The 27,163-nt window shown below is 46.7% G+C and overlaps 1 protein-coding gene across 4 annotated transcripts in view; it reads right to left on the reverse strand.

Moving 5' to 3' along the window:
* LOC146789441 (ATP-binding cassette sub-family B member 5-like) overlaps positions 1 to 27,163 on the reverse strand; it is a 1,226,636-nt gene that overhangs the window by 184,125 nt on the left and 1,015,348 nt on the right. For all 4 annotated transcript variants that reach the window (XM_085631579.1, XM_085631577.1, XM_085631580.1 and 1 more), the window contains 4 exons: positions 18,440 to 18,517; positions 18,249 to 18,332; positions 16,103 to 16,306; positions 7,718 to 7,818 (listed from right to left, as the gene is read on the reverse strand). In XM_085631579.1, coding sequence (XP_085487705.1) covers positions 7,718 to 7,818; positions 16,103 to 16,306; positions 18,249 to 18,332; positions 18,440 to 18,517 — 467 coding nt within the window. The remainder of the gene's footprint in view (positions 1 to 7,717; positions 7,819 to 16,102; positions 16,307 to 18,248; positions 18,333 to 18,439; positions 18,518 to 27,163) is intronic.

The following is a 27,163-nucleotide window of genomic DNA, read 5'->3' on the forward strand; positions in this document are numbered from 1 at the left end:
AAAAGAAACTCCACACAAGGTATTATATAAAAATAGCCTTTGTATTATACCAAAACACATTAGATAATATTCACACAATTTACACTGTGCCAACTGGCACTGGGCAGATTTTTACAAGGGATTATATGTACAGGGGACAGGGCCACATGGACCACTGTCAGGAATTAGCACTTTTAGAACTTAGCACTTAGAACATAGGATATAAAATTACTGTAGCACAAAATAACACATGCAGTACACAACCAGTAACTACTGGTAAGAGGTAAGTACCACCTACGCAACCCTAACCACCTTAGGAGAATATTGCGCAGGGAACCAGGACCTCACTAGCACCACCTGTACTAGGGAGAATAACCACCTAAGTATCACAATACTTGTAGGGGTAGAAACACATTACACATGATGCATCACAACACATTCAGAGGTGTAGGGAAGGAAAACACATGATGCATAACATACATTCAGCGGTGTAAAACAAGGCACATGACGCATAAAAACACCTGCGACAATAACCATGCACCCTAGGTGAGGGCACACACAGCAAAACAGTCCCCAGGCCAACCTGGCCTATCAGGGGCTCAAACGCTCTTTGTCCATAGAGTCAGGGCTAGACTGCGCAAACTGCGCAAGCCAAGATGCACGAGGCACAACCTAAATGTTGCAGCTGCCCACTAAGTGCTGGGCAGCTGGGAAAATGAGCGTGGGCAAAACTGTGCCTTTTAAAACAAATATAGCAGTCACGTGGCACCTCTCTGGGCTCTAACCACAAGAAATGCCCCCTAGAGCCTTCGTGGCTCAAGACCAATGTGGCTATGTGGGAGCGCCCCCTGCGCTCTAAATAAATAAGGTTGGCCCTGCTGGAGCCTCTCTGGCTCGTTAACAAGCAAATATGCCCCCAACGTTGGAGCGCACTCGCGCTCTTTAACAAATATCGGCCCAAACAACGTTGGGGCGGCCGCTGCCTTCCGGGGCCGCCCGATACCTGAAATGCCCGCCTATGTTGGAGCGCACTCGCGCTCTTAGGAAACCATGTCCCCCTACGTGGGAGCCTCACAGGCTCTGAACAGGCAATGCGGGCCCCGCTCCAGGCCGGTAAGCGGCCCCACTCACCGGTATCCGTCGGATCTGGAAGCAGCAGCACGCACGGGGCTCTTTTCTTCGCCGGGAGGCGGGGTGGGCTCCCGCCGAACCTCCGGCCCCGCTTCTTCTTGCTTCGGCCTCCCTGGGGCCGGGACTTCCTGCCTCCGCCCTGCGTGCTGATGACGTGGCGGTAGGAGTCCCGGTTGCCAGGCAACCCTCCAGCGGCGGCGAGGAACTTCTCTCGTTCCCTTTACTGAAGCGCGGGGTGGGCTCCCGCCTTCAGTTAAAATAAAAATGCGACGGTGGCTCCTTGTCTCGGAGCACACAAAGCGGGGTAGGCTCCCGCTTGAGCCAATAAAGCGAAACGGCAAGGTCAGTGGTGGGGTGGGCCCAGGCAGCTTCCCTGCGCTGCCAACACCCCCTGAAGCGCCCTCCTAGGGCAGAGCCCAGCAAGTCCTTGGGCTGGGGGACCCCAGCAAAGCACAGCCAGGCAGGCCAGCACGCAGGGACCCTCAGGAAGCAGCAGCTGGGTCCCGCGGCGGTTCCTCCTGGCAGGGTGTCCCCCTGAAGTTAGGAACAAGTAAGAACAACAAACATGGGGTCACAGCCCCTTCTTATACATAGGTCTCCTTTGTCTCAAGGTGCAGGGAAGGGGCGAACCAGTCACAACTGGTTCCTGAGCACTTTGTTTTGCTCAGCCCCTCTCCCTATTCACAGGACAGGCCAGGGTCATAGGTCGCACCACAGGGGGTGGAGCCAGCATTGTGTGGGGAAAGCCCAGCCCTATTCAGGTCCTAGGTGTACTCCTCCCACCCATCTGGCTGCTGATCTCCCCATTCACCACTGGGTGACTCCTCCTGACTCTGGGGATTCCCTAGCCCATCACATGACCTCGGTCAGCCAATCACGCGACAGGCAGTCTCTACACATTTATGCCAGCGTCTAGAAGTGGCACTTCCATACTAGCTACATGGACACCGCACACATCATCGCGCAGCATTTCATCACACAAGTCTGTACATACCAGACTCGACCCTGCACACCCCACGCATCAGGAACTACCAGGGACACATACATTCCCCATGCATTCCTATGGGAGGGGAGGCCTATCTCACCACATGCACTCAGAGTGCGCACGCACTTTACTCTGGGACACAGGGAGAGTGCGCAGAAACCAAATATCACTACCACCAGGTTACCAGTAAAAGCAAAAAGTTCAGGGGTGAACCTGCCAGAAGGGCCAAGTCCAACAATGCGTTACATAAAACTCATCATTTTAATTTTCTCCCATATCAAAGTGTCTTTACGAAGAGCAGACATTTTACTCGCATTGGCCTGCAGACCTGGTGCCATATTTATAACAAGTAAATACAGTCCTTTGTTTAAATGTGAGGAATTTAAAGTGTAGAAACATTCTTCATAAAACATTAGGATTTAATTAAATTATTTTAAAGTAAAGTAAAATATTAAGGGGCATATGTATCAAAATCCGTTGTTCCGATTCTCAAATAGCGATTTTTTGAGAATCGCTATTTGAGAATCGCAAAACGGGATGTATTTAAAAATTCGCAAATATTTTGCGATTTCTAGTTATTCCTTAATTGCAATTAGCAAATTGCGAAATCGCAATTATGGAATACTTTCCCATTCATTCCTATGGGCCAGGAGGCCCAGGAATGAATGGGAAGTCATTCTCAATTTGCGATTCGCAATTAGAGAATCGCAAATTAAGAATAATTTCAAGGGTGCAAGGGTGTCATAAGGGCACCCTGATGCACCCCTGAAATGAGCATGTGTGAGCATATGGCGCACATACATGCCTTAAGGGCATGTATCTGCGCCACATGGCACTTTGAAAAATGACAAAAAGTGAATTTTTCAAAGAAATCGCAAATTACCACCAACTTGAAGTTGGTGGTAATTTGCGATTTCTTAAGGAGAAATCGCACAACTTGGGTGCTTGTTACATAGCATTCAAGGAATCGCACAATTTGCGATTCCTTAATGATGCGATGCGAAAATGGCTCATATTTCTGATTAGACCCACTGCTCATTCTCAGGCTCTGCCATCTGCAGCCTGATAATAATTTAAAATAAACATAGCCTTTCCTTAACTTGAGAAGGAAAACGCAACGCTTATTTATTGCAATTTTTTGTTAAAAAGGAACTCAAGGCTGGGAGCTACTCTGAAGGTTTCTGCGAGCTACTGACAGCTTGTGATCAACTGGTTGGAGACACCTTGGGCCCGATTCACAGAATTAAATTAAGACAAAATCCTAAACTTACTACTTTTGGAATTCACAGAATGCACTTACTACTTTTGGTATTCACAGAATGCACTTACTACTTTTGGTATTCACAGAATGGATTTACGACTACTAACTTTACGTCCGCACTCGGGCCGGAAATTCCGGCCTGGAGGCGGAGCTTCCGGGCCGGAGGCGGGGCTTCCGGGCCGGAGGCGGAGCTTCCGGCCCGGAGGTGGGGATTCCGGCCAGTGCCGGAGATTTAGCCATGGCCAAAATCTCCACCTCTGGGCCGGAAGCTCCGCCTCCGGCCCGGAAGCTCCGCCTCCGGGCCGGAATTTCCGGACCGAGTGCGGACGTAAAGTTAGTAGTCGTAAATCCATTCTGTGAATACCAAAAGTAGTAAGTGCATTCTATGAATACCAAAAGCAGTAAGTGCGTTCTGTGAATACCAAAATGGTAGTAAGTTTAGGATTTTGTCTTAAGTTAGTTCTGTGAATCGGGCCCCTTATTTATATTCTGAATCAAGTTACACTGAGGTCTTCTTTCTGTATTGATATTTCCATAAAGCTCACCATGCAATCCAGTTACAGACTTGAAACAGCTCCCCTTCATGTCTTTAAGCACATTTCCCTACAGCTGCTGATTGTGCCCCGCTGCCATTGGACTGGGCCATTGACGCCGCCCTTCCTCGACCATTCCTCTGCAGTAAACCATCCCCCAGTCTTCTGTCTGTCTTGCTTGTCATTATTATCGCGTGTGTTGTCCTAGTTTAGCCTTTATTCCTGTCTAGTTCAGTTGATTGCTCGGTTGTTGAATTTTTTGTATTGGTTCAGCTTAACCTTTTCCTTTCCTGTGCCAGACTAGATTAGCCGTGTGCATATTTCCCCCATAGCCCACTGCTGTACCTGTTACCTGCCATTTTTGCCAATCTCGCCTCCCGCCGCCCAGCACCCTCCCACCCCCAGGACCTACTTAATAAAGGTCGTATTGCAGGTGTGCCACTGGTACACCAAAGGCTGGCCCATCTGTGCCTGTTCACACCTGTACCGTGCCCAACGCCAGGAATCCTGGCCCTATGCCCACCCAGCTGCTGGCCCTTGCCCCCAGATGCCACAACAACATCTGCTGCATCTCCTCTCCTCGATGAACACGAGGACCCTTCTCCTGCTGCTGCTGTCATTTCACATGCAAAGCTGGACCTCTCGCTCACACGGGAACTCACACCACACCAGCCTAGCAGTCCTCGCACACTCCGGAACAGCTCCAGCGCATTCTGCTCAATGCCTGGCCACTCTGCGAACATGCCATAGAAATCTGGGATACCATCACCACCACCACCCCTGACGTGATCTTCATCACTGGAACCTGGCTTAACCCCTCTTCATTCCCCAACATCTCCACCGCAATGCCCCATGGCTACAAAATGAAACACCGAGCCGCACCAACAAACACAGATGAGGCATCACCATCATGCACAAGGAAACCTTCCAATGCACCACCACTCAAGGAATGTATGACATTACATCACATACATTCACAATGCTGTATTTGACATCGCGTTTGTTACAACGACTTGCGCTGGAGGGTTCTGGACTTGGGAATATTATGATTTACTATTCCAACCCCAGCCTACATAACAGTAGGGAAGGTGTTGGAATAGTAAATCATACTATTCCTTAGTTTAGAGCGCCATCCAGCGCAAGTCGTTGTAACGACTTGCGTTGTAATGACCACGATGCAAACGTACCGCGGTGTAACAACTGCGTTGTAAAGGTCGTTCTCCCTACTGAAGATGACACCACACCGATCATGGAACACCTCAATTTCTAACTTCAAACCAACGCCAAGACAACCATGAAATGAACCCTCGCCTACAGACGCCTTGGTTGCCACCCTGGATTCTGGGACAACATCTTCAAATTCATTGCCCCCTGGCCATCGACTCCAAGCACTACATATTTCTCGGCGACCTCAACTTCCAACTCGATGACCACAAAGACTCCAACTCCACCTACCTCCTGGAAAGCAAGAGCAACATCAGCCTCACCCAGCTGGTCCCCTGCCCACATGCAGGGCATTGCACATGATGGACCCCATCTTCACAGCCAGTGACAGAGTCAAGTTCAGCCACGTCTCCAAACTCACTTGGACAAACCAGAGTATTGTGCATTTCACCATCACAGAATCCCCAGGCGCCAACAGTAAGCCTCCGAGCTCACACCGCAGGAGCTGGACGTTACAGAGACTCACTGTACGTCCGCACTCAGCACCACTCAGCCCAACACCTCCAGCAACTTGGATTAGGCCGTGCAGAATTTCTTCGTCTGGATCAAATTGCTTCCACAAGATATCCACTATTTACCGCAACTTCAACCCACACCCACTGACATCGACAACCTTAGGACACCAACAGGCGCCAACCCCAACCACCTGCTTACTGACTGGATGCCTCTCACAACGCAGAAGACCATAACCATCATGACCTCCATTCACTCCGGAGCACCATTGGACCCCTGCCCCCATCAAGCCTTAAACCTCAGACACAAAGAAATCAGCAGCGCACTCACCACCATCCTCAATGCATCCATCACCACAGCCACCTCCCCGAAGTATTTAAACATGCAGAGGTCAGCTGAAGAAACCCTCCGTCGACCCCAGCGAACTCAAAAATGACTGACCATCTCGCAGCTCCCTGCTAAAGTCCTCGAGAAAGCCATCAAGCACAAGCTTGCCGAACACCTAGAAATAAGTAATTTACTTGACACTTCCCCAACCTGCTTCCGCACCAACCACAGCACTGAGACTGCACTGATTGCAGCAACTGGCACATCAGAACCCTCCTCATCCGAGGTGAAACAGCAGCCCTAATCCCTCGTTCTTGACCTCTCAGCAGCGCTCAACACCTTATCTCACCACACTCTCATCAAAAGACTCCAACACATAGGCGTCGAGGGAGAAGCCCTCATGTGGATTGCATCCTTCCTCCCAGGACACAGCCAGTGAATATGTCTCCCACCCAACACCTCCAAACCGAAGAGCATCATCTGCGGCGTCCCCCAAGGATCGTCCCTTAGCCCCACCTTCTTCAACACCTACATAACACCACTGGTGAACATCATCCAATCCCATGGACTCAAAACCATCACCTATGCAGATGACACCCAACTCATCCTCTCTATCACGGAAGACCCCCAACACCAGAACAAACTTCCAAAACGCGATGACAAGTGTCGACAGCTGGAAAAGTACCAACTGCCCAAAGCTCAAGTTGGACATGACAGAAGCACAGATTTTTGGGAAAAACATCTCACCGTGGGACAACACCTGGTGGCCCCCCGAGCTCAGACCGGCACCCGCCCCCACGGCGGGTGCCGCTCGCAACCTTGGAATCATCCTGGACAGCAAATTCACCATCAAATGACAGGTCAACGCAATCTCCTTCTCCTGCTTTCACACCTTCTGCATGCTTCGAAAGATCTTTAATGGATTCCCATCAACAAGAGGAAAACGGTTACACAAGTCCTCGTCACCAGCCAGCTGAACTACGGAAATGCACTCTACGCCAGTACCACCACCCATCTCCTCAAGAGACTCCAGAGAATACAGAACGCAGCCGCCAATATCATCCTCAACCGCCCCAAATGGACCCACATCACCCCCCACCTCAAGAACCTCCATTGGCTACCCGTCTAGAAAAGATGCCAGTTCAAGATGCTGACCCATGCCTACAAAGCCCTTTCCCCTAAACTGTTTAATGTTGGTGTGCAGCTGCTAGTTCCCCTGACCCATTCTTTTGATGAGCTGATGATACTACTTGTCTTGTAGTTAGGTCTATAGTCAGACAATACCATTGGTAAATGAAACAGGACCCTCTGACTACCCTGAACTCCATCACTTCCTATTCCCACTGCAATTGTAATGCATATCAAATTCATCTTGACAAGGACAGGCCAGATCAACTGACTCACCCTTTTTTATCAGCTATGCTTGCTTAAGGACATTTTCCCATTTCTTCCTGGTAAACAATCCACCACACTTAATGACTGAATTTCATTAGGTCTCACAACAGTAATGTCATTTAACTAGGGCCCCATCCAGTACTTTAAAGAAACTAACTTTCCTTTGTTTCTCCACTTCCCTGCCTGGTTCTAGGGCCATGAATGCCTTGTGAGTAATTGTATTTAAGAAATACCCAATAATTTAATGTAAGCTTGATTCACTAATAAGAATTTATAATTCACATTCTCTAAAGAAGAATTTGGTCAATGTTGTTCAACATCATTTTAGTAGAACTAACAGAATGCTTCAAAACATATAAGTGGGCAATAATAGAAGAGTATGCATTTGTAATCACAGGATGCTAGGATCAGTATGCATGTAAGGCTCACCTATAGGGTTTCTGTAACTGTTGTTCATACATTTCTTCAAATATTCTTTCACTGGTGAGAGACACCACTGTGCGGATGTTCTCTACTGCTTCTGTTGCAATCTGTACTTGAAATGAAATAAGCAAAAAAATAAACATTTGTAGAAATATAATCTTTTCCCAATTAAGTCATGGGCAGACCATTTGACAATAGTAGAAGAACAATGCAGGAAATATGTGCCTTTTCGATGAGGCAATTTTAATATAAACACGGAAAACATCTTCAAGGAATCTGAAACAGTTAGTGATGGCCAGGCACTAGTGCTGAAATTTATGCTGAAATCATTAATTTTGGCTCCAGTAGTTCCCCACGTCGTTTTCGGCTAGCTCAAATGAGCACCATGCCTGAGCTGTGCACATGGCTGGATTACATTAAGTGCTGGAAATATTGTGTGTCCCTTTACTGCCTCAGAGGACACAAGTTTACAAACAAGTAGTGACCCAAACTATACAAAAATATGCAAGTATAGGAACCTTAATGGTCTAAACATAATTACAGTGCAGAGAAGGACAGGATAAGGGCAGGAAATATGAGCCTTGGCTGTTTACAATGAGGCAAACAAATGATTGTAGAACTTCCTAAGGTGTAACAATGCACTACTGTCTGAAGAAATGATTGTTCAGAATATTTCTAAATTCCTGGAGGGCGGGAGGTTTCCTAATGTTAAGGATGATGTTGTTTCAAGTCCTGGGAGCATGGACTGAGAAGTCACGTGTGATCACAAATGGCAGACATTTTAAATCATGAAATGATAGATAGTAATAAGGTTTAGGACTTTGGATATTACAAACGAGGGTGTCATTGCAAAATTAAAAGACTGGTTTGTCAATGCCCCATAATTCACTTAGTAATTTTGCCCTCAGGAGTTACTGATAGTGAGGAAATACGCATATCTCAGGGATGTGGAGTTACCCAGAATTACAAATGGAACTCTGAGGTTCAACTATGAAATGGGGGTGTTTCAGGGAAATTGGGAGTACCATGCTCAATTCCACTTCCAGGTCAACATTTTTCTCCCGAGTTCCTCCTGGATAATCAGAACTTGGCATTTCAATGGGGCTATTGAATTATGCTGGTTGCCGGAACCTAAAATATCAGACAGAACCTGTGTGGACTGCCGAAACCGAAAAGGAGATACATTGTAGTGAGAAGCCCCCCATCTGAAAATAATTAGAGGGGCTCTTCCACCCTGTATTTTGAATTAAACAAAAGAACTTGCCCTCCCTACATTAATGAGGAAGGGTCTCATTCTTGTATGCCGCATCCATGCAACTATCAATAGAAATTATTTGACGCATGAGCCTTAGACGAGGAGCCCATGTGCCTTCGTCCATAGATGTTTGCTCGCCCAGTTGACGGACAAGTACCTATGCTACTCTAGGTTGCCCCACTTATCTGTCCTGCTGAAGATCCACATTAAAGGTTTTGAGTGGCCACATTTTTTCTGGTTCGAAACGTCAACAATCTTATTATCTATGCCTGGACTGAACCATTGTCCTCAGGGATGAATTTGATTGATTAAAGCATCACCTCTACCACAAGAATATTGAGTAGGATACAGATTTTCAGCTCAGACAGGCTGCATGCAGTTGCTTGCATGCACTGCAATTCATATTCCATTATTTGTAAATATTGATTACTTGCCACTCTGCACTAGCACCGTTTTCTTACACTTTTTCACCCAATGGAGCAACCATTAATATGCTTTAAATTATCTGTATATACTGCAAAGACTTTAATAAAGATGATATTTTGCATATTACTTGGCCCTGGTGTTGTATTTCTCCTTTTTATTCCTCATAGTGTTCAGCATACGATTAACAACATTGTGTGTATTGTGAGAATTAGTTTCTCTTTTCATCAGACCTTTTGCACATATTGTTATTTGTGCAATGACGTTTTAAGACATAGGTAAAGTGAGCTCTGGCCCGGGGCTCCATCCTTTCACGTTGCCCCCTGATACAGCCAGCTCTGTTCTGCAAAGAGTCTCGCCCTGATGACCGTTAATAATTCTTAAATAGATTGTTTTAAATACAATTTTCATGCAACATCCATAAAAAAACTGTTTCTTTTAGACCAAAACAGGACCTCACTTACAGGGCCCATTCTAGGGAAAGTGTGACCGATGCAGTCACACCTGATGGTGACCAGGGGATGCACTGTGTTTTGATATAACACAAGATTACATGCTCCTGATGCAGATTTCCTTGTGTCATGCAGTTTACAGGCACCAATAAAAATGTCAAGATAACTGGTGATTAATGTTCCTGCTGGAGAGAGACCAGAGTTTTGTCTAGTGGCAGGTTCTACTCATGATAAAGTAGCGCAGTGGGTCAATATACCTGCCGCAAAGAACATGTACCACTCAAATCACCAAACTGCATTTTATGTGGATCCCTCAGTGGATTACTGCTTTTGTCACAAAGATCCTTCTGTTAATAGAGTTCATAAGTTACAACCCAAATATAGCACAGTGAGCTATGAACTGTCATCAAAGAGATTCCCAAAATCCTTAATATGTCCCTGTGGCTGCTGTCAAGAAAAAAATTAAAGAAAGTTTAATTTTTTGTAGTAATATACAGTGGCGGCTGGTTTCATTTGAATGTGGTGAGTTGTAACATCAGGATGAGTGTCCGTTGGTGAGTGAGTGACAATTTCGAAAAAAGAGTGGGCAAATGGTGCATTTTCAAGCAAATTTAAGAAAGCAAGAAGGTTAATAAAGCAATTGTGAAAGTGCAGTTAAGACATCAATGGAGAGATTTCATATGATAATGACGTAGGTAGCTGCTTAATCAGCATAACCACAGAACTTCATCACAGACTGTCAGGTGACAATGCTGAGTACCTCACTGATTTTTTTATCTTTAGACCATAAACACACTGACAGCTAGTGTACTCATGTAAACAGCTCCAATGCCCCGGGCCGAATTCGCTCTACATAAAACTGCTAAAAATATATATATAATACCAGGATGTTTTGAGAATTGCCAAAAGCCATGAACACAACCTATACCTAGCTATGTGTATACTGGTTGGGACTACGAAGGGAAGGGAAGGGCAATCTCTAAGTGTACGTTTGTACTTTGTTTATATACTGGGCTCTGAATATTGTTCACTGTGGGAGTACCGCAGCTACTTGTGAATCCGGCTAGATGCCACAGACTCATTTATATCGACCGACTCAAAGTCTCCAAAGCTCTAAGGATAAATCAAATCCAAAAGTTAGGAGGTACATTTGTCCACTAGATGGCAGAAGTGCCAAAACAATCCAAAATGTACAAACTTGATCATCCGGCTTTCCGTTAAGCAAATGTGTCGAGCTAGAAGATGTGTTCCCTGTATGTTTTGAATATATTTATGACCATCATCGAGTTCTTTGTTTGTGAATCTGCACTCAGGTGAAATGGGAAACACGAGGGAGTTTGAGTCGGGATAAAGGCAGCAAGGCTAGTACCCTCAAAGTAGCATAGTGGGTTAATGCTTCTCCTGCAAAGCACATCATGTAACATGCAGATGACAGATTTTTATTTTATGTAGATAGTAAAGTGGGTTACTGCTTTTAACACACATCCTTTTGTTATCTGTAGTTCATAAATTGTAATACTTGTAATATAGCACAGTGAGAGTGATCTATGAAGGACATGTGACTCCTACACCTTGCAACCCCCACTGTCTCATGTAACTCAAATTGTACATTGATTTACAAATGTACGTGATTTATTGTCAATGTATAATGTGTGTAGAGTTCTGACACCCTGCATTGGATTGTGTAGCACTAAAAAAGACATGAAATTGTTATTTGAATAAATACTGGGACAGGCCAACACACCTGGCATTCTTACAGTGCATGCATCTCTTAAATACAATGACTGAATAAAGACAAAAGCATGCCTCCCTCAAGTACCTGTAACGAGATAAGAATCTGTGTGCCTTTGTTTTCGCTCCCTGGCAATTACATGTAAGCGGGAGGTTCCAGGCCACCTCCAGTCAGGATATTCAAACAAAAGGAGGCCTGATAGCCCATTAACTTTGACCCAGCTGGAGGTAAACAAAAAAGCTCCCTCGCTGCCTTCACGTAGCAACATATTCAGCATATTTCTGTGGGGCCCAACTTCTTAGCAGGGTGGACGGCGTCCACCCTGTGGAAAGAGTGGGTGGACGCCGTGTACCTGCGTGTTCCCCCGACTTGTGCCCTGATTGCATCTATATGACATCCAGCACGGGATGGTCTATCCGACACTACACTGTCAGTACGACACACAATGTCCTTATTCGTGCTCTCCGCGAGGTGCCGGCTGTCCTTCTGTGCGAAGGGAGGGCGACAGCTGCGATGTCACTTGAGGATACCAGCAGCTCATTCCTAAACCCTGTGGCACTGGGGGGCGGCCGAGCCTCTGATGCTCTAGACACCCAAAACCATTCCAGCCCTCTGCTGCTCTTCATGTAGCGAGGGAGGGTGCGCGTGCGCTGCACATCCAGCCTTGCGTATCGCGTGAGACGTAGTCTTTGGACATTGTCAGGCCTCAGGGTCATTCTCTGACCGGCCAGTCCTGCTCCATGTAAATGAGGGAAGATCACACGAGTCCTGAAGCCCAGCTCGAAATTATTTACAATAAAACAGGGAGTGATGGAAAAAAAGGGGGCCGGAGCACCTCCCTGTGTTGATGTATGACATTGCCTCTCTCTCGTGTTGATGTATGTTATCTCCTTTCTCTCGTGTTGCTGTATGGCATTGTCTCTTTCTAGTGTTGATGTATGGCATTGCCTCTCTCGTGATGATGTATGGCATTGCCTTTCTCTCATGTTGATGTATGGCATTGCCTCTCTCTAGTGTTGATGTATGGCATTGCCTCTCTCTCATGTTGATGTATGGCATTGCCTCTCTCTAGTGTTGATGTATGGCATTGCCTCTCTCTAGTGTTGATGTATGCCATTGCCTCTCTCTCAGTGTTGATGTATGGCATTGCCTCTCTCTAGTGTTGATGTATGGCATTGCCTCTCTCTCATGTTGATGTATGGCATTGCCTCTCTCTAGTGTTGATGTATGGCATTGCCTCTCTCTAGTGTTTATGTGTGGCATTGCCTCTCTCTGGTGTTTATGTATGGCATTGCCTCTCTCTCATGTTGATGTATGGCATTGCCTCTCTCTAGTGTTGATGTATGGCATTGCCTCTCTCTCATGTTGATGTATGGCATTGCCTCTCTCTCGTGTTGATGTATGGCATTGCCTCTCTCTAGTGTTTATGTATGGCATTGCCTCTCTCTAGTGTTGATGTATGGCATTGCCTCTCTCTCATGTTGATGTATGGCATTGCCTCTCTCTAGTGTTGATGTATGGCATTGCCTCTCTCTAGTGTTTATGTAGGGCATTGCCTCTCTCTGGTGTTTATGTATGGCATTGCCTCTCTCTAGTGTTGATGTATGGCATTGCCTCTCTCTAGTGTTTATGTAGGGCATTGCCTCTCTCTGGTGTTTATGTATGGCATTGCCTCTCTCTCATGTTGATGTATGGCATTGCCTCTCTCTAGTGTTGATGTATGGCATTGCCTCTCTCTAGTGTTTATGTATGGTATCTCCTCTCTCTAGTGTTGATGTATGGCATGCCTCTCTCTAGTGTTGATGTATGGCATTGCCTCTCTCTCATGTTGATGTATGGCATTGCCTCTCTCTAGTGTTGATGTATGGCATTGCCTCTCTCTCATGTTGATGTATGGCATTGCCTCTCTCTAGTGTTGATGTATGGCATTGCCTCTCTCTAGTGTTTATGTATGGTATCTCCTCTCTCTAGTGTTGATGTATGGCATTGCCTCTCTCTAGTGTTGATGTATGGCATTGCCTCTCTCTCATGTTGATGTATGGCATTGCCTCTCTCTAGTGTTGATGTATGGCATTGCCTCTCTCTAGTGTTGATGTATGGCATTGCCTCTCTCTCATGTTGATGTATGGCATTGCCTCTCTCTAGTGTTGATGTATGGCATTGCCTCTCTCTCGAGTTGATGTATGGCATTGCCTCTCTCTCATGTTGATGTATGTCATTGTCTCTCTCATGTTGATGTATGTCATTGTCTCTCTCATGTTGATGTATGTCATTGCCTCTCTCTCATGTTGATGTATGTCATTGCCTCTCTCTCGTGTTGATGTATGGCATTGCCTCTCCTAATGTTGCTACAGAGCTTGCCCTCCACCTCTTAGTAACAGTTGCCCCTCTTTTCACTTATAAACAAACCTTGACGCGTCTTGTGGTAAAGTTTGACTGCATCCATCCTTGCTGAAAAGTGAAGCGTGGCCTCTCCCCGTGTTAGAGATCGGACACCTTCGAATTAAAATAAAGCTTCATCCCTCTCTATACACAAAGTATGACCTATTCTCATGTTAAAGTAAATGCTAAACACTCCTATTGGTAACCTAAATCTGGACCCGCCTCTTCTTTAAAGATTGATCCCACTTTATCAACCTTCTTTGTGCTACAATACAGCTCAAGAGCATCGCTGGCATAGAGCCCTTAAATCGGATTGACCAGATGTCAAGTAATAATGACAGGGGTCATTCTTACAGTTGCAAACCAAGTGTTTGATGGGCTTACAACCGGTTACATACTGATTTATCCAGTACCTCTCCACACAGGACAAAGTAGGATGCTTTTAATGATTAGAGCAAAAAAATACTAACACTCACCGTCGTCTGGTCCGTCAGAGGAGAGAACACTCGTGATTGTCTAGACGTTTTACGCTAGCTGTAAACAGCATGAGAGCATCGCAACGATTGGCTCGGTCAGGGGCAGCAAACGCTCCTTTTGAGACTTGTGGCTGTAAATGTAATAACCCCAACACTCACCGTTGTCTGGTCCGTCGGAGAAGAGAACACTTATGATTGCCTCCAGGCGTGCATGGGAGTTCACCAGCTCGGCCTTCCAGTTACATATCTTGACTCCTGATCCAATCTAGACGTTGAACACTTGCTGTAAACAGCATGAGAGCAGCAAGACGATTGGCTCAGTCATGGGCTGCCAACGCTCCTTTGGAGACTTGCGGCTGTGGATTACATCCCCCCCACCCCTGGGCTCTTAGCATTGCCCAAAGGCGAGGGTTTAAGTGTTCATGTCGGGCTGGTCAGAGCAAGGCACCCGTCCAACTCGACACTTTACCCCAAGGAGTCTCAGCTGTGTTACTCTCAACAATTCAAGCTCCACCCCCCCACCCACGTCCGACTCCGCTGGCTCTCACCTGACTCTATTCATGCAAAACGCCAAACTTTGCCAAGGCTTGCGTACAGTGCTGAAGCTGATAAATAATGTGACTGTTAAAATGAATGTTGATATGGGGCTCAGGGGCACAGGCAATGCTCCCACGCCCCAATAAAGAAATCACCACTGGTGATATATGTGACAAAGATGAGTCCTACTAATCTGCCTGGGCGAACAGGAGGAAGTGAACAGACTGTTGGAATTTGATCTAAGAGGAGCTTGCCTATTTCGAGTTTGGAGGACAAGATGCTCTGTCAAAACATGGCGGCTACCCTGTCTGCCGTTTTACAAAGGCTATTGGCTATTACACACTTGTAATTTGGTGGACGTGAAATCCACCACGTGTTTGACGGAGTATTGTGTCCGCCAAACGGCAAATAAGGCCCAGAGTGAGGAACAGGGAACCTTAAAACAAATTCAGAAAAGCTGGGCCTAGCCTTGTGCCGCAGTATGTGATTCAAATTAATTTGCGTGTACAATAACAATATCTGGGCTACCTCATGAAAACAAACGTTTTACTGGTAGTCTAGTGCAACTGAAGGCACTCGGTTCAGACCACAATACTCTGAGAGAAATGTTGACAGTAGTGATATTGTTAAAAATGTGGCTTATGATAACATTCACTTTTTAACTATGGCAGACATGCAAGATGCTATTGCTGTACGGTAAGCTTCTATATCACACTGCAGCAACAACGAAAGCACCCTTAAATATATATGTTCCCATTAATGACAAAAGTCAACATTGAAAATTACCTTTACCATGGCCAACAAAAACACAACGTTGTGTCTTGCTTATTTTGTTATATAATGAACACACATTTTCTTATAGAGTTTTATATAGCGCGAACTTGACCCCAATCGGGTATCAGAGCGCTTTACATAGCACCAGTTGCGTTACATGAGGACACATTCATTTTTGTTAGGCACGGGGAGATTAAGGGATTTGCCCAGAATCACAGCATGTTCAGCATCATTGCCGAGACTCGAACCCACTTCCCCAGATTCGAGGTCGACCGCCCTAGCCGTAAGGCCAACTCCTCTCCCCACATAGAGCAATTATTCAAGCATTCTTTTAGGGAAGTGAATGGAGGACAATCGTACCTTGCCTGCACTTTGAAGTTGCTTTTTATCTCGATTGGCGAAACCAGCTAGTGCACTGGTTTCAAGCATTCCAGCAACTGCTAGGACCGGCGCCATTGCCAGAATCAGAAGCGTCATCTCCCATCCAAAAACGAAGGCAATTATCACCGACAGTCCCATGCTGGCAAGGTTTTGGGAAATTAGGCCAAGCCTGGAACCTGTAGCCTTCAAGACAAAACACAATATCAATGTTTAAGCTTCTGCAATTCACTCAATTTAAAAAAACATAAGGTACACATATTAGAATTAATGAACTTTCCAAAAAGAGGGTCATTTTGAGTTCATTGTCAAACTCATACTATTTTACTATCAACATATTAAACTATTTAAACAATGCATGTCTCAGTTATTTGAAACTTTCAATACCTGAGTTTACTACATGTCTACAACTAGAGAAGAGAGACCACCTCCACCCAGGCCACCGCTGATCCTCCAGCAACAATAAGGCTCCCAATTGCTGTAACCGAAGAAGAAAACTTAAAAAGAGCAGAACGCGTGAGCCACATACAAGAGCAAGGATGGTGCTACTGTGAGCTCAACCCATCTATGTCCCAGCCCTGACCTCTGGGAAACATCAAAGCAAACAGGGCCCCAGGTTGATGGTGAAGCCTACAGAGACCCATGTGAGGAGACAAACCATGAGCATATGAGTGAAAATACAGGGTGGTCTAGAACAATGTACCTCAAAGAAAGAACGCTCTCAGAGGTGCACCACTCGCCGAATTGCCACGCCCCAGGGGTATCATACTAACAGGGCCAACACACAAGAATCATCCCACACCAAATTCAGAAAGCTAGAAGGGCCAAAGAACTGGAACCCTTCCCTCAATGACACATGAAATAGATCAAGATCCTCAGATAGTTTGTACCGGCCAGCATCACCGACCCCAAAGCAAACTGGCAAAGAACTGCAGGGTACCCACTCTGTTGAGAAAACACAGAGTGAGTTTCATCTGATCCTAGAAAGAAGAACTCGGAAGCCTGAGATTCTGGACTCTATATGGTAAACAGATGCTAGATCAGAGGACCTAACTTCACCTAATAGAAGCAAAATTAATCCTTCTTTGTGCCTTAAACGTTTCTGTGTCCATAGCTGGAGGCTGCAGAAAAAAGATGAACACCACCACTGCAATATGGACATTCTCCTGTTAGGAGGAAAAACAGCACCCCAAAAGTGGCCCCAGAAAAAGACCCTGTCTGGAAATGGTAAAAGCATGAATCAGGCTGGTAGACGAGGCAAGTGCCCTGAAGATGCGGAGAACCTTATGTACAGCCTCTAAGCACTACAGCCCAGGCCCAGAACAGTGCAAGAACCATCCAGCTGTCTAGCTATAGGAGATCGAAGTTGCCCAGACTGTAAAGTCTAGCCACAGTTGCAAAGAACAGTGTCAAAGTTAACTGGCAGACGTAGAAGTGTAAAAGCATATCCTAGAAGGAAAAGAAACACATGAGACTGCTGGGCCTGGAGCATTGGGACATGGAGTCAGGTGAAGACGAATACTGCAAGAATATCCCCAAGCAAGAACAGAGAGAGGCAAGACCCGCTGCAATCCCACCTACTGGAAGATAACCTTCTTCACATAGATTATGAGCAGCATTTTCCAATTAGCATGGCAATAAATTGGGCAACAAGTGTGTATGCAGTATCTTTTAATGGCACATGTAAAGCTGCAGTGATCATCTTTATACTAAGCTGCTATGTGTATACTATGCCAGTTAGGATGAGATGATATAAACAACCCAATGAGGCATCCACAGTCAACCAGCAGAGGCTTGCACTTAATTAGAGTGAACGTGGTGCGGATGGTCCATCAGGAAGCAGCAACCTACACAGCAGACCAAGAACGCACCTCCCATGGCCTCACTGAGAAACGCCGAGGGTCAGGGCTAAGCCCATCTCCTCTGCTATTCATTCTACTGGATTCCCAGAAACCCAGGGGTTTCTTGTGTCTCATGGAGGGACACACTGCTCTGATTTCTACTGCCCAGCTAGTTGAAGCTAATAAAACAATACACATTCTCCATAATGTGCAAGCCTAGGAATTACTATATTTGTTATAAACCTCAACCAACATGAGAGCAGAACAAATCGAAAAAACATACATACTGTTTGGATTTGTGAGGCATCGGTGGCCAGCCTTGTTGTTAAAGCGCCTGTGCTGTTATTCTTATCATCAAACCAGGCTATTTCCTGTAAAACACATGACACGTTGTAGTGAGAACATTATGGCGAGGAAGACGTTTTTGTAGTACCATTACACCGTCAATGCAAGCAGTGCTCAGGATCGGTACACTGACCTGATGAAGCATTGCCCTGAAGGCCATTTGTCTTAGTCTCATTGTTAGGACTTCTCCCGACCGTCCATAGAAGAATCCCTGAAATAAAAAAATAAGGTTATTATGTGCTCGTAGACCATAATACACACGTGTAAAGTGTAATGCTATTAACTCTCTACCAAGTTGCATTTTCAAAATGCAAACTGATTTTTTCTATGGCATGCTTCTGCTTTGAAACTTCCAAATTCTTCACCTCCATACATTTGAAATGTCTGCATTTCAAATGTATTTTTGAGATGCACTTCATGGTATAAGTAGTAAAAAATGTGTTTAGTATATTTGTTCTTTCTAAAATTTCAACCAGCACCTGTTATGACACTACCACACCACCAGTGTTGACAATACAGTCAACACTGAGGGGAGCGCAACTTGTGAACTGTATCTACCATGATGCAAAGGAGAAAACTTTTCTGGGTTATTATGTACTGTCTGACCGTACCCTTTTCCCTGCCCAAACTGTTTTTCATGACCTCCTCTACCATTTATCGCATATTCCCAATGTTCCTTTTTGTAAAAATTGCAATCCGGCCCATTGATTACACTTTATCCGGCTTGACTGTAGTGTTGACACCACAGTCAACACTGAGGGGAGCCAAATTGTGCACTGCATGTACTATGACACAAAGGAGAAAACTTTTCTGGGTTATGATGTAGTGTCTGGAGGTACCCTTTTCTCTATCCAAACTGTTTTTCAGGACCTCCTCTACCATTTATTACACATTCCTAATATTCCTTTTTGTAAAAATTGCAATCCGGCCCATTGATTACACTTTATTCGGCCCCAGCCGGGGGATTACGGCTCGAGCCGGAGAGTAAGGCTCTAGCCGGAGAGTACGGTCTGGGTGCAGAGAGTATGGTCTGCGTGCGGGAATTCCAGCCCGAGTGCGGACATAAAGTTAGGAGTCGTAAGTCAACACTGAGGGGAGCGCAAATTGTGCACTGCATGTACTATGATGCAAAGAAGAAAACATTTCTGGGTTATGATGTAGTGTCTGGCCGTACGTTTTTCTCTGCCCAAACTATTTTTCATGACCTCCTCCATAATTTATCACACATTCCTAATATTCCTTATTGTAAAAATTGCAATCCGGCCAATTGATTACACTTTATCCAGCCCCAGCCGGGGATCACGGCTCGAGCCGGAGAGTACGTCTCTAGCCGGAGAGTACGGTCCGGGTGCGGAGAGTATGTGTGTGGAGTGTGGAGAGTACGGTCCAGGTGCAGAAATTCCAGCCCGAACATAAAGTTAGGAGTCGTAAGTGCATTCTGTGAATACGAAAAATCGTAAGTGCCTTCTTTGAATACCAAAAGTAGTAAATTTAGGATTTTGTCTTAGATTAGTTCTGTGAATGAGCCCCTAAATCTTTGCTCATTCGGTCTGTTTATCCATCTGAACAAAGCTTTTGATCTCTTGTTGGAGAGTACGAAGCACCCCGGGGGGCTCTACCGGAAGAACCTGAAAGAGAAACAATATTTTCAGCAATATGGTCATTTTCAGGGCCCCAATACAGCAGAGACTATACGGCCTCCAGCAATGGAAGTCCAATCTGGTCTGATGGAGTATGTTCCTATAATTAAGAGACACCTTTTTCTGGGTTTTAGCAGTGAGCTGGAGCCCGAAATAGGGGATCGAAGCTGAGGCCCACTGTACTGGGTAAGAACATTGCAAAGAGTAGTGGTCCGAAGCAATAGATTAAGGGCATGAGTTTTATGTATATTTACTTTAAAGCCCGCTGCCTGCGAAAACGCCTCCAGCTCATTGAAGAAGGTCGGTAAGGAAACCAATGGTTCCTCTAAGGTGGCTATGATGTAATCTGCATAGAGGCTTATGACATGTTTCTCTCCCCCAAAGTGAATACCGGTTATGATGAGATTATCCCGAACTCTTTCGGCCATAGGCTCCGTATATAGAGCGAACATTAAGGAAGAGAGTGGGCACCCCTGTCTCGTTTCCCAGCAGATCGAGAATGAAGCTGAGGAATGCTCGTTCAGTTGGACCACTGCCGCTGGCTGCGTGTAGCTAATGAGAATCTATTTACAGAAGCTGTCTCCAAAACCAAAATGTTGGTGAGTGGCCACTAGGTATAGCCAGTGGACTCTATCACATCAGTGTAAATTTTTTAGTAACATGCGCTCCGTGTTGGAATGTTGGGTTTTACCGATAAGATGGAGCAGCCTTTTCGTGTTGTCACTTCAATGGCAATTCGGTACATAGACCACTTGGTCAGGATGTATAAGAACTGGTAACAATGGACTCAAATGAGCATTCAAAAGGGATATTGGTCTGTATGATGCACAGTGCCGTTTATCTTTACCCAGCTGCGGAAGTACCACAACGGAGGCTAATAACATTGAAGGAGGAACTGCGGAGAGGTCATCAATTTAATTGAACAATCTAGTAAGAACAGGGGCTATGGTCGGGCAGAACGTTTTATAGAAAAGTGCGGGGAACCCGTCAGCACCTGAGGATTTAAGTAGTTTCTAATAGACAATGACAGAGAAGACTTCCTCGATGCGGATAGGGCGGTTTACGTTGTCAGCCTAATCTGGTGTTAATTTGGAAGTGGCAGCGCCTTGGAGATATTGGGATGTTGCCTCGATGGGCAGATGTTGAGCAGTGTAGAGGTCTTTATAAATGCCTCTACTATATAGGGGTCGCCTTTGCACTCTGCCCCAGCCGAGCCCAACACTGTCTGAACCCCTGCCGCCTGACGTTGTATACGCAGGCCCGGAGGAGTCCACATCTGTCGCCTCCGACGTAATACATCTGTTACAGGCACAGATCAGCATACTCCGCCCTGTCCAAATCAATTCCCACCAACTGTGAGTGTGCCAGTTCGAGCTAACGCCAAGCCCCCGGAGCTCCAGTTCATTCATGTATTCGCTCCAGTTCGAGGGCCAGACGTGAAAGATGATCCAGTTTGTCTTTGCGAATTTTATTGTACACCGAGGAGAAGGAGTACATGTTTTAGTTGGGCAGAAGTTCTGCGCTTCCACAACAAAATGTGCCTGCCCTCCATGCAGTTGTAATCAATTTGCAATCTTATATTTGACATTTTTGTCTGATGCCCATTTTCTAGGAACGGAAAAAGCAGAAAAATGCTGTAATGCTCTTGGTTCAAATGAGTAACTCGAACAAGGGAGGAAAACACTCAGAAGCCTAAGACTAGTTAATGTCATTCTCTAACTGCATAGCCTGATTACTAATACTCGTGGCTGTCCACCACAGGGTTACCATCTTGCCCCGAATCGGCAGATGGTTATAAGGAAATTCGACCAGAAAGCCACTCATTTGCCTGTGGTCCTATCTGGCCACTTGGTGACCTCTTACTCCAAGTTCGTCTACACGCACCCAAAGCTGCATCATCTGCTTTCATGGAGAAAACAGAAATACCTCCATATTGGCACAGCTGCCCAATCTGTCGTTTTCCCATATAAGTCTCCTCAAAATCAATGTGCTCTACAATGAGTTTTGCTGCTCGTGGCAGATTTAAAATGTAGAAGGAATAATAATCTACACACACACATTATACATATATATATCAAAACAATGTGCCAGGGCTACGAGAAGTCACTCGACAGCCATCTGCCATCTGGCTTCACAATGCAGACTGCTTTTCTGCTCCAATTAATATTTTCATTGTCAACACGTTTCAAGGTCAAGGCCTCTTCTTCCTGGGCTGCAACAAACATGACATTTGAATCTCGCATTTCATTTCCGGCTTTATTTGTCGGCATCCAGTGGGCGTATGTAAGGCTGCCCGGGGGGGGGTTGCGCAGCGGCCCGCCCCTTCGAGGGCGGCCGCCTTAGTGCCACAGGAAGGCACAGGGGTGGGAGGTCGTGTCCCTGGGTTGACCAAGGGAGACCCCAGACAGGTAGCTGCTTCCGGCGGGGAGGAGCTAAGGGGGGTACATATTCTGTCCCCGCCCCCTCCTCGCCCTCTTGTCCGCTCGTTCGCCTTGATGCACCGCCTCGACTGGGTCTGGCGTCGTGGTTTGTCGTCGTCGCGTTCGTGGGTGCCTGCAGGGCATTTCGGGTGAGTCCCTCGCTACGGGGGTGCCGCGCTGCCTGTTTGTCGCTGGATCGTGTGCCACCTTTGTTCCCTCGGGGCATGGGGTGGGGGCGCTTGAGCGTGCATCGGTTCATGTGCGGGCATTGTTTGCCCTACGTTTCTTTGCGTTGGGGGAGTGGTTCCCTGTTCCCCTTGTGGGGTGGATGCTCGGTGTCCGGGGGAGGAGGCGGCGCTGTGCGGGGGGCGGAATTGCTTCCCTCGTGGTCTGTCGGGGGGTGCATGCGGACTAGCTGCTGCGGGTCGCCGCTCCGAGTTTGGGATACATTGTTGCCTGCAAAGGGTTCGGGCACTGGGGATGGCCACAATTGTCGGGTTTGCTGTTTGGAGGGATCACCGGAAAGGGTGGCCCTATTGTCATGTATACTGCAGAGGTTTGGATGCGTGGAAGACGTGGATTGGCCGTCGCGCTCGGCTGAAGACGGGGGAGCGTTCCGTGGTGGGGCTGCCTGGACTTTGGTTTCTTGGTTTCAAGTGTGGTAGGAGTAGCCTTGGATGGGCACGGCAGTCGGTCGGGCACGTACTGGATGAAACGCTGCCCTGCCTAATAGATAGGACTGTGCATGGTGCACAAGCGTTTCAGTTAAGGTCTGAGACTCTGTTCAGGTAGATCTCTTTTGGTAGTGCCTGCTCCGGGACACCCGGGCCCGCGTTACCGTCCCCCCCCCCCCCTCGCCTAGAGACCCTTACGTAAACCAGAGATCACGGGTTCGGACCTCGTCCGAGCCTCTTATTGGATTATTTTGGACTCGGCAAGTGGTACATTGGCGCCACTTGAGCGCTTTGGCTGGCGCATGCCGGGCGTTTCTATACGCCTGTCGGGGGTCGGTAGTGATTAGGTGCGAAAGGGAGCAGTCAGGGCACCCGGGTCGGTGCGGCCCCTTCTCCCGTAATCCCCTCGAGGCAGTGGCATGTGTCCCGGGAGGGTTGGTGGTCCGCCGGAAGCGAGCCTGCTGTCGGGTGTAGGAACTTGTAGATCGCGGATCGACTAGGGGAGAGGAGTTGGCAACGGACAGGGCGCTCGAGCTCGGACCTGGGTTCAAGTTCGTTTTTGACGCTGAACTTCTTAACTTCTTGTGATTCTGGGCAAATCACAATCTCCCTGTGCCCGACAAAATTAAATAAATAATGTGCGTCCCCATGTAATGCAACTGGTGCTATGTAAGGCGCCCTGATACCTGATTGGACTCCGGCAAGCTAGCACTGTATAAAACTCTGCAATATTAGATAAATAATAATGTGCAAGTTTTCAGCTATCCTACATGCTTTATAAAAGTTGGAATAACCTTCCATTGCGTCAGTGGCCTGGGCAATTCTCTCCCCCCGTCTCGTTTTCTGCTGTGGTGTGCCATGCTCAGTGGTCGACTGGGTGGCAGGCACCCCGGGTCGTGCCGCGGGGCCGCGCTCCGTCCGCTACACTACCACCTCCCCAGGCCGGCAACCTTTTAACTTACCAGGAGCAGATGGTACAGGGTAGGTTTTCGGGGCTCACGTGCAGCAGCCTACATCGGGCAGGCGTAGGCGCCCAAGCCTTGTGTCTCTTTCATGCTATCCGGGGTAGCAAAATTTTCCTCGCCTGGACAGTTTGCACTTCGGCGCCCGGGTGCTGTCACCGCTCTGAGGGAGAGAGTCTGCGGCCAGGGCCAGGCCTATCCCCCGAGACGGCCAGAGAGGAGGTAGTTTGTTGGCTAGATGGGCCACTTTGGTGCAGGAACCAGGGTCGAACCTCGGGTCCCGTTCACTGACGGTGATTCTGAGGAACTCACTTTTCCTCTCTTGCATGAATGTGTTAGGTATATACTGTGCTCAGGTAAGCGCTTCACTCTTCTGGGGCGAGTTTGCGCCGCCGATTTGGTGCTGGAACCAGGGTTCTAGCCTCGGGGTTGCGTTCACATACGGTGAGTCTGGGCAACTCACTTAATCTCCCCATGCCTGAAAGTGCAATGTATGAACTGTGCCCATGTGAACACTCCTACTTTAGGGTCGAGTCGCGCTGTCGATATTGGTGCGGAATTACATTAATCCTAATCAGCATAGCGCAGGACACAAACCTCATTATTTCCGGCAACTAATAATAATTTTCTAGGGATACCCAATGAAACTTGTTTATCGGGCGGAAAATAACAGAGTTCAAACATTTACCTACTGAAACTTATGCTTTCCATGCACAACTAGCCAGTGCATGGCCCATTACGATATGCTGGAGAGAACCAGGCCCGAAGTCTCAGCGCATTCTCAATATGCAGTGATTCTGGGCAAATCACTTAATCTCCCCGTGACAAAAAAGAAATGAGTTTGTCCTTGGGGTAGCGTTATTTGGTGCACAGGGTGTATAGACCAATGCAATAATCCTGCATCAGTTGTAATTTGGACTTCAGCCCGCCTGAAAGAGATTGTTTATTTGTTGTTACAATGCAGGATATGGTTTAGCTTGGTTGAAGACTGTTTAGATATCACCATCCTATTATGGAGAGGAGCATAGTTGAGCAGACTGCCTTAAGTCTTTAGTTTGGACTAGGCACTATTTAAGAACTCTGCTTCATGTGTGTGAGATGATTTTCATCTGGCAAGGAAATATATGGAAAGGGCTTTTAGGGGACAACATATTCTGATTGGCACGAAGTAGAAATGACTTTGAGGAGGAAGGTAGGGGTCATGTTTATCTTTGCCTTGTTTTTTGTGTAATGTGATATATGGCTTAATGAAACATAGGGGCTGCATCACACAATTTGGTACTGAAGTAGTCGCAACGCAGCACAAACTGTGAACTGCAGCTATATGCAGGGGCTTGAGTTGGAAGGCATTCGTGTAAATAGCTCATTGTTATGATCCCTGGGAGAATCCAACATATTTGGAGAGGAAACCTTGTACAAACTTCCATAAATTCCTATATACTGGGAGAGTGAAGAAAGAAGTAGGGGAAGAACTTTGTCTATATGCAGCAAGAGCTGCTAAGAGCCATGAGTTGAACTTAATTAAATACAAAACATGGCCTCGCTCTTCTCTTTTGGGACCTTTAGTGAATCACCTGACCGCTTGGCAAACTTGAGGCACAGCTTCTTCTATTTGCATGTGGAAGATGGCCAGATGCTCTTGGGGTTAAACGTTGACTTTATGTCTCAACACTTTCCTTTAATTAAGGAACTGTTTAAGTCTACAGTGCCTCTCTTCTAAATTATTGTGCTGGGCTGGGGGGCCATTGCCTTCCAACTTTGCAGCCAGACTCTGAGCAGGCAAAGGCATACTTGCAATGGTGCAATGGGCACTCAGCAGTCGAGTTAGATGGGTCATCATACCCGGTATGACGCAGTTATGAACATGGCCTAGTACTGTCTCTTTGGGCCCTTTGGTGAATCACCTGACCTCTTGGCAAGCTTGATGCGCTGCTTCCTCTATTTTGTAGGTGGAGGATGGCCAGATGCTCTTGGAATTAATACGTCAACTATTATGCCCTAACCACTTTTAATAATGAAGGAACTGTTTAAGCTACGGTTCCGCTATTCTAAAATACTGTGCTGGTGGTAAGACTATCTTGTGTATTGCTCACTGTATAAATCAGTGATTGGAATGGTCACTCAATGAGGTGATTTATCTCATCATTACATAAACTTGTTCATACCATTGTTCGTATTGCGGGTCGTTGAACGGCATTTCCCTGTCTACCTGCCTAATTTGCCCTTAATGATCGACTTTGGAATATCTATAATATTTATGGCTTCATACCCTGTGCCATTGGAAGGCAGTGCCCCTTCTTTCTTTGCAGGATGTGACATCTCAGCACAGTGACATTTTAAATGTTGGATATGTGTATGGTGGCATCCTGAAAATGTTTTGCCTCTGACAGAACCCGTTCCAGTCAGCCCAGCGCCTGTACACGTCAACTCCTGCTACCAAGAGTAAAAGGCTTGTGCTCTCCCACTTAAACCGGGTGAATTCCAAACACATATTTCGCACACTTAATTTACTATTAAGTACTGATTATATGGTGCTATTTGTACCGAGGACCTGTAAATTAAATGCTACAGGTGGCCTGCAGGACTTATCGCGTCCCCCTACTTCGGAGACAATATTTGTAGCTCGCGCTGTTGGTGTCTTTCCAAAGAATTGGCTGTTTGCTGGGGTGGGGGGACAGCCCAGCGGGTGCACACGCAGGCGGGCTGACATGAGGTAGAACAGCTCTTGGTGTGGCTTGCAACAAAGCTATGATGGTGAATTACTTCACTATACGCAATTATAAGCACTGACCATCCGATAGATGGGCTTGGGTAGGTAGTGCCCTTCGCGTTGTAAATATAGAGATGCGATGCTAGGGTGCAGTATGACATGTAACTGGAGTGCTCCCCACCACTATGGTCGGGAGCAGGGGGAGATGTCACTTTACATCCAGCACCTAGGCGAAGCAAAGAGTTACACCTGGTTGCAATGCTTTGTTGCAATGGCAAATTAGGGCGAGTGGACTTGGAACGCCTAGTGTTGAGTGAGTGTTATTGTTACCTGGTCGGTCTTGGCCTCCTGAGGGTAGGAAGACCTAGCGGCAAGGAACAGCTAGGGTTGTTTTCGTGTGCTTCAGTGATCAAAAAAAAAAAAAAAAAAAGCACCGGGGGCCCTGGCTCGC

Source organism: Triturus cristatus, chromosome 10 (assembly GCF_964204655.1).
Source record: "Triturus cristatus chromosome 10, aTriCri1.1, whole genome shotgun sequence".
Lineage (NCBI taxonomy): Eukaryota > Metazoa > Chordata > Amphibia > Caudata > Salamandridae > Triturus > Triturus cristatus.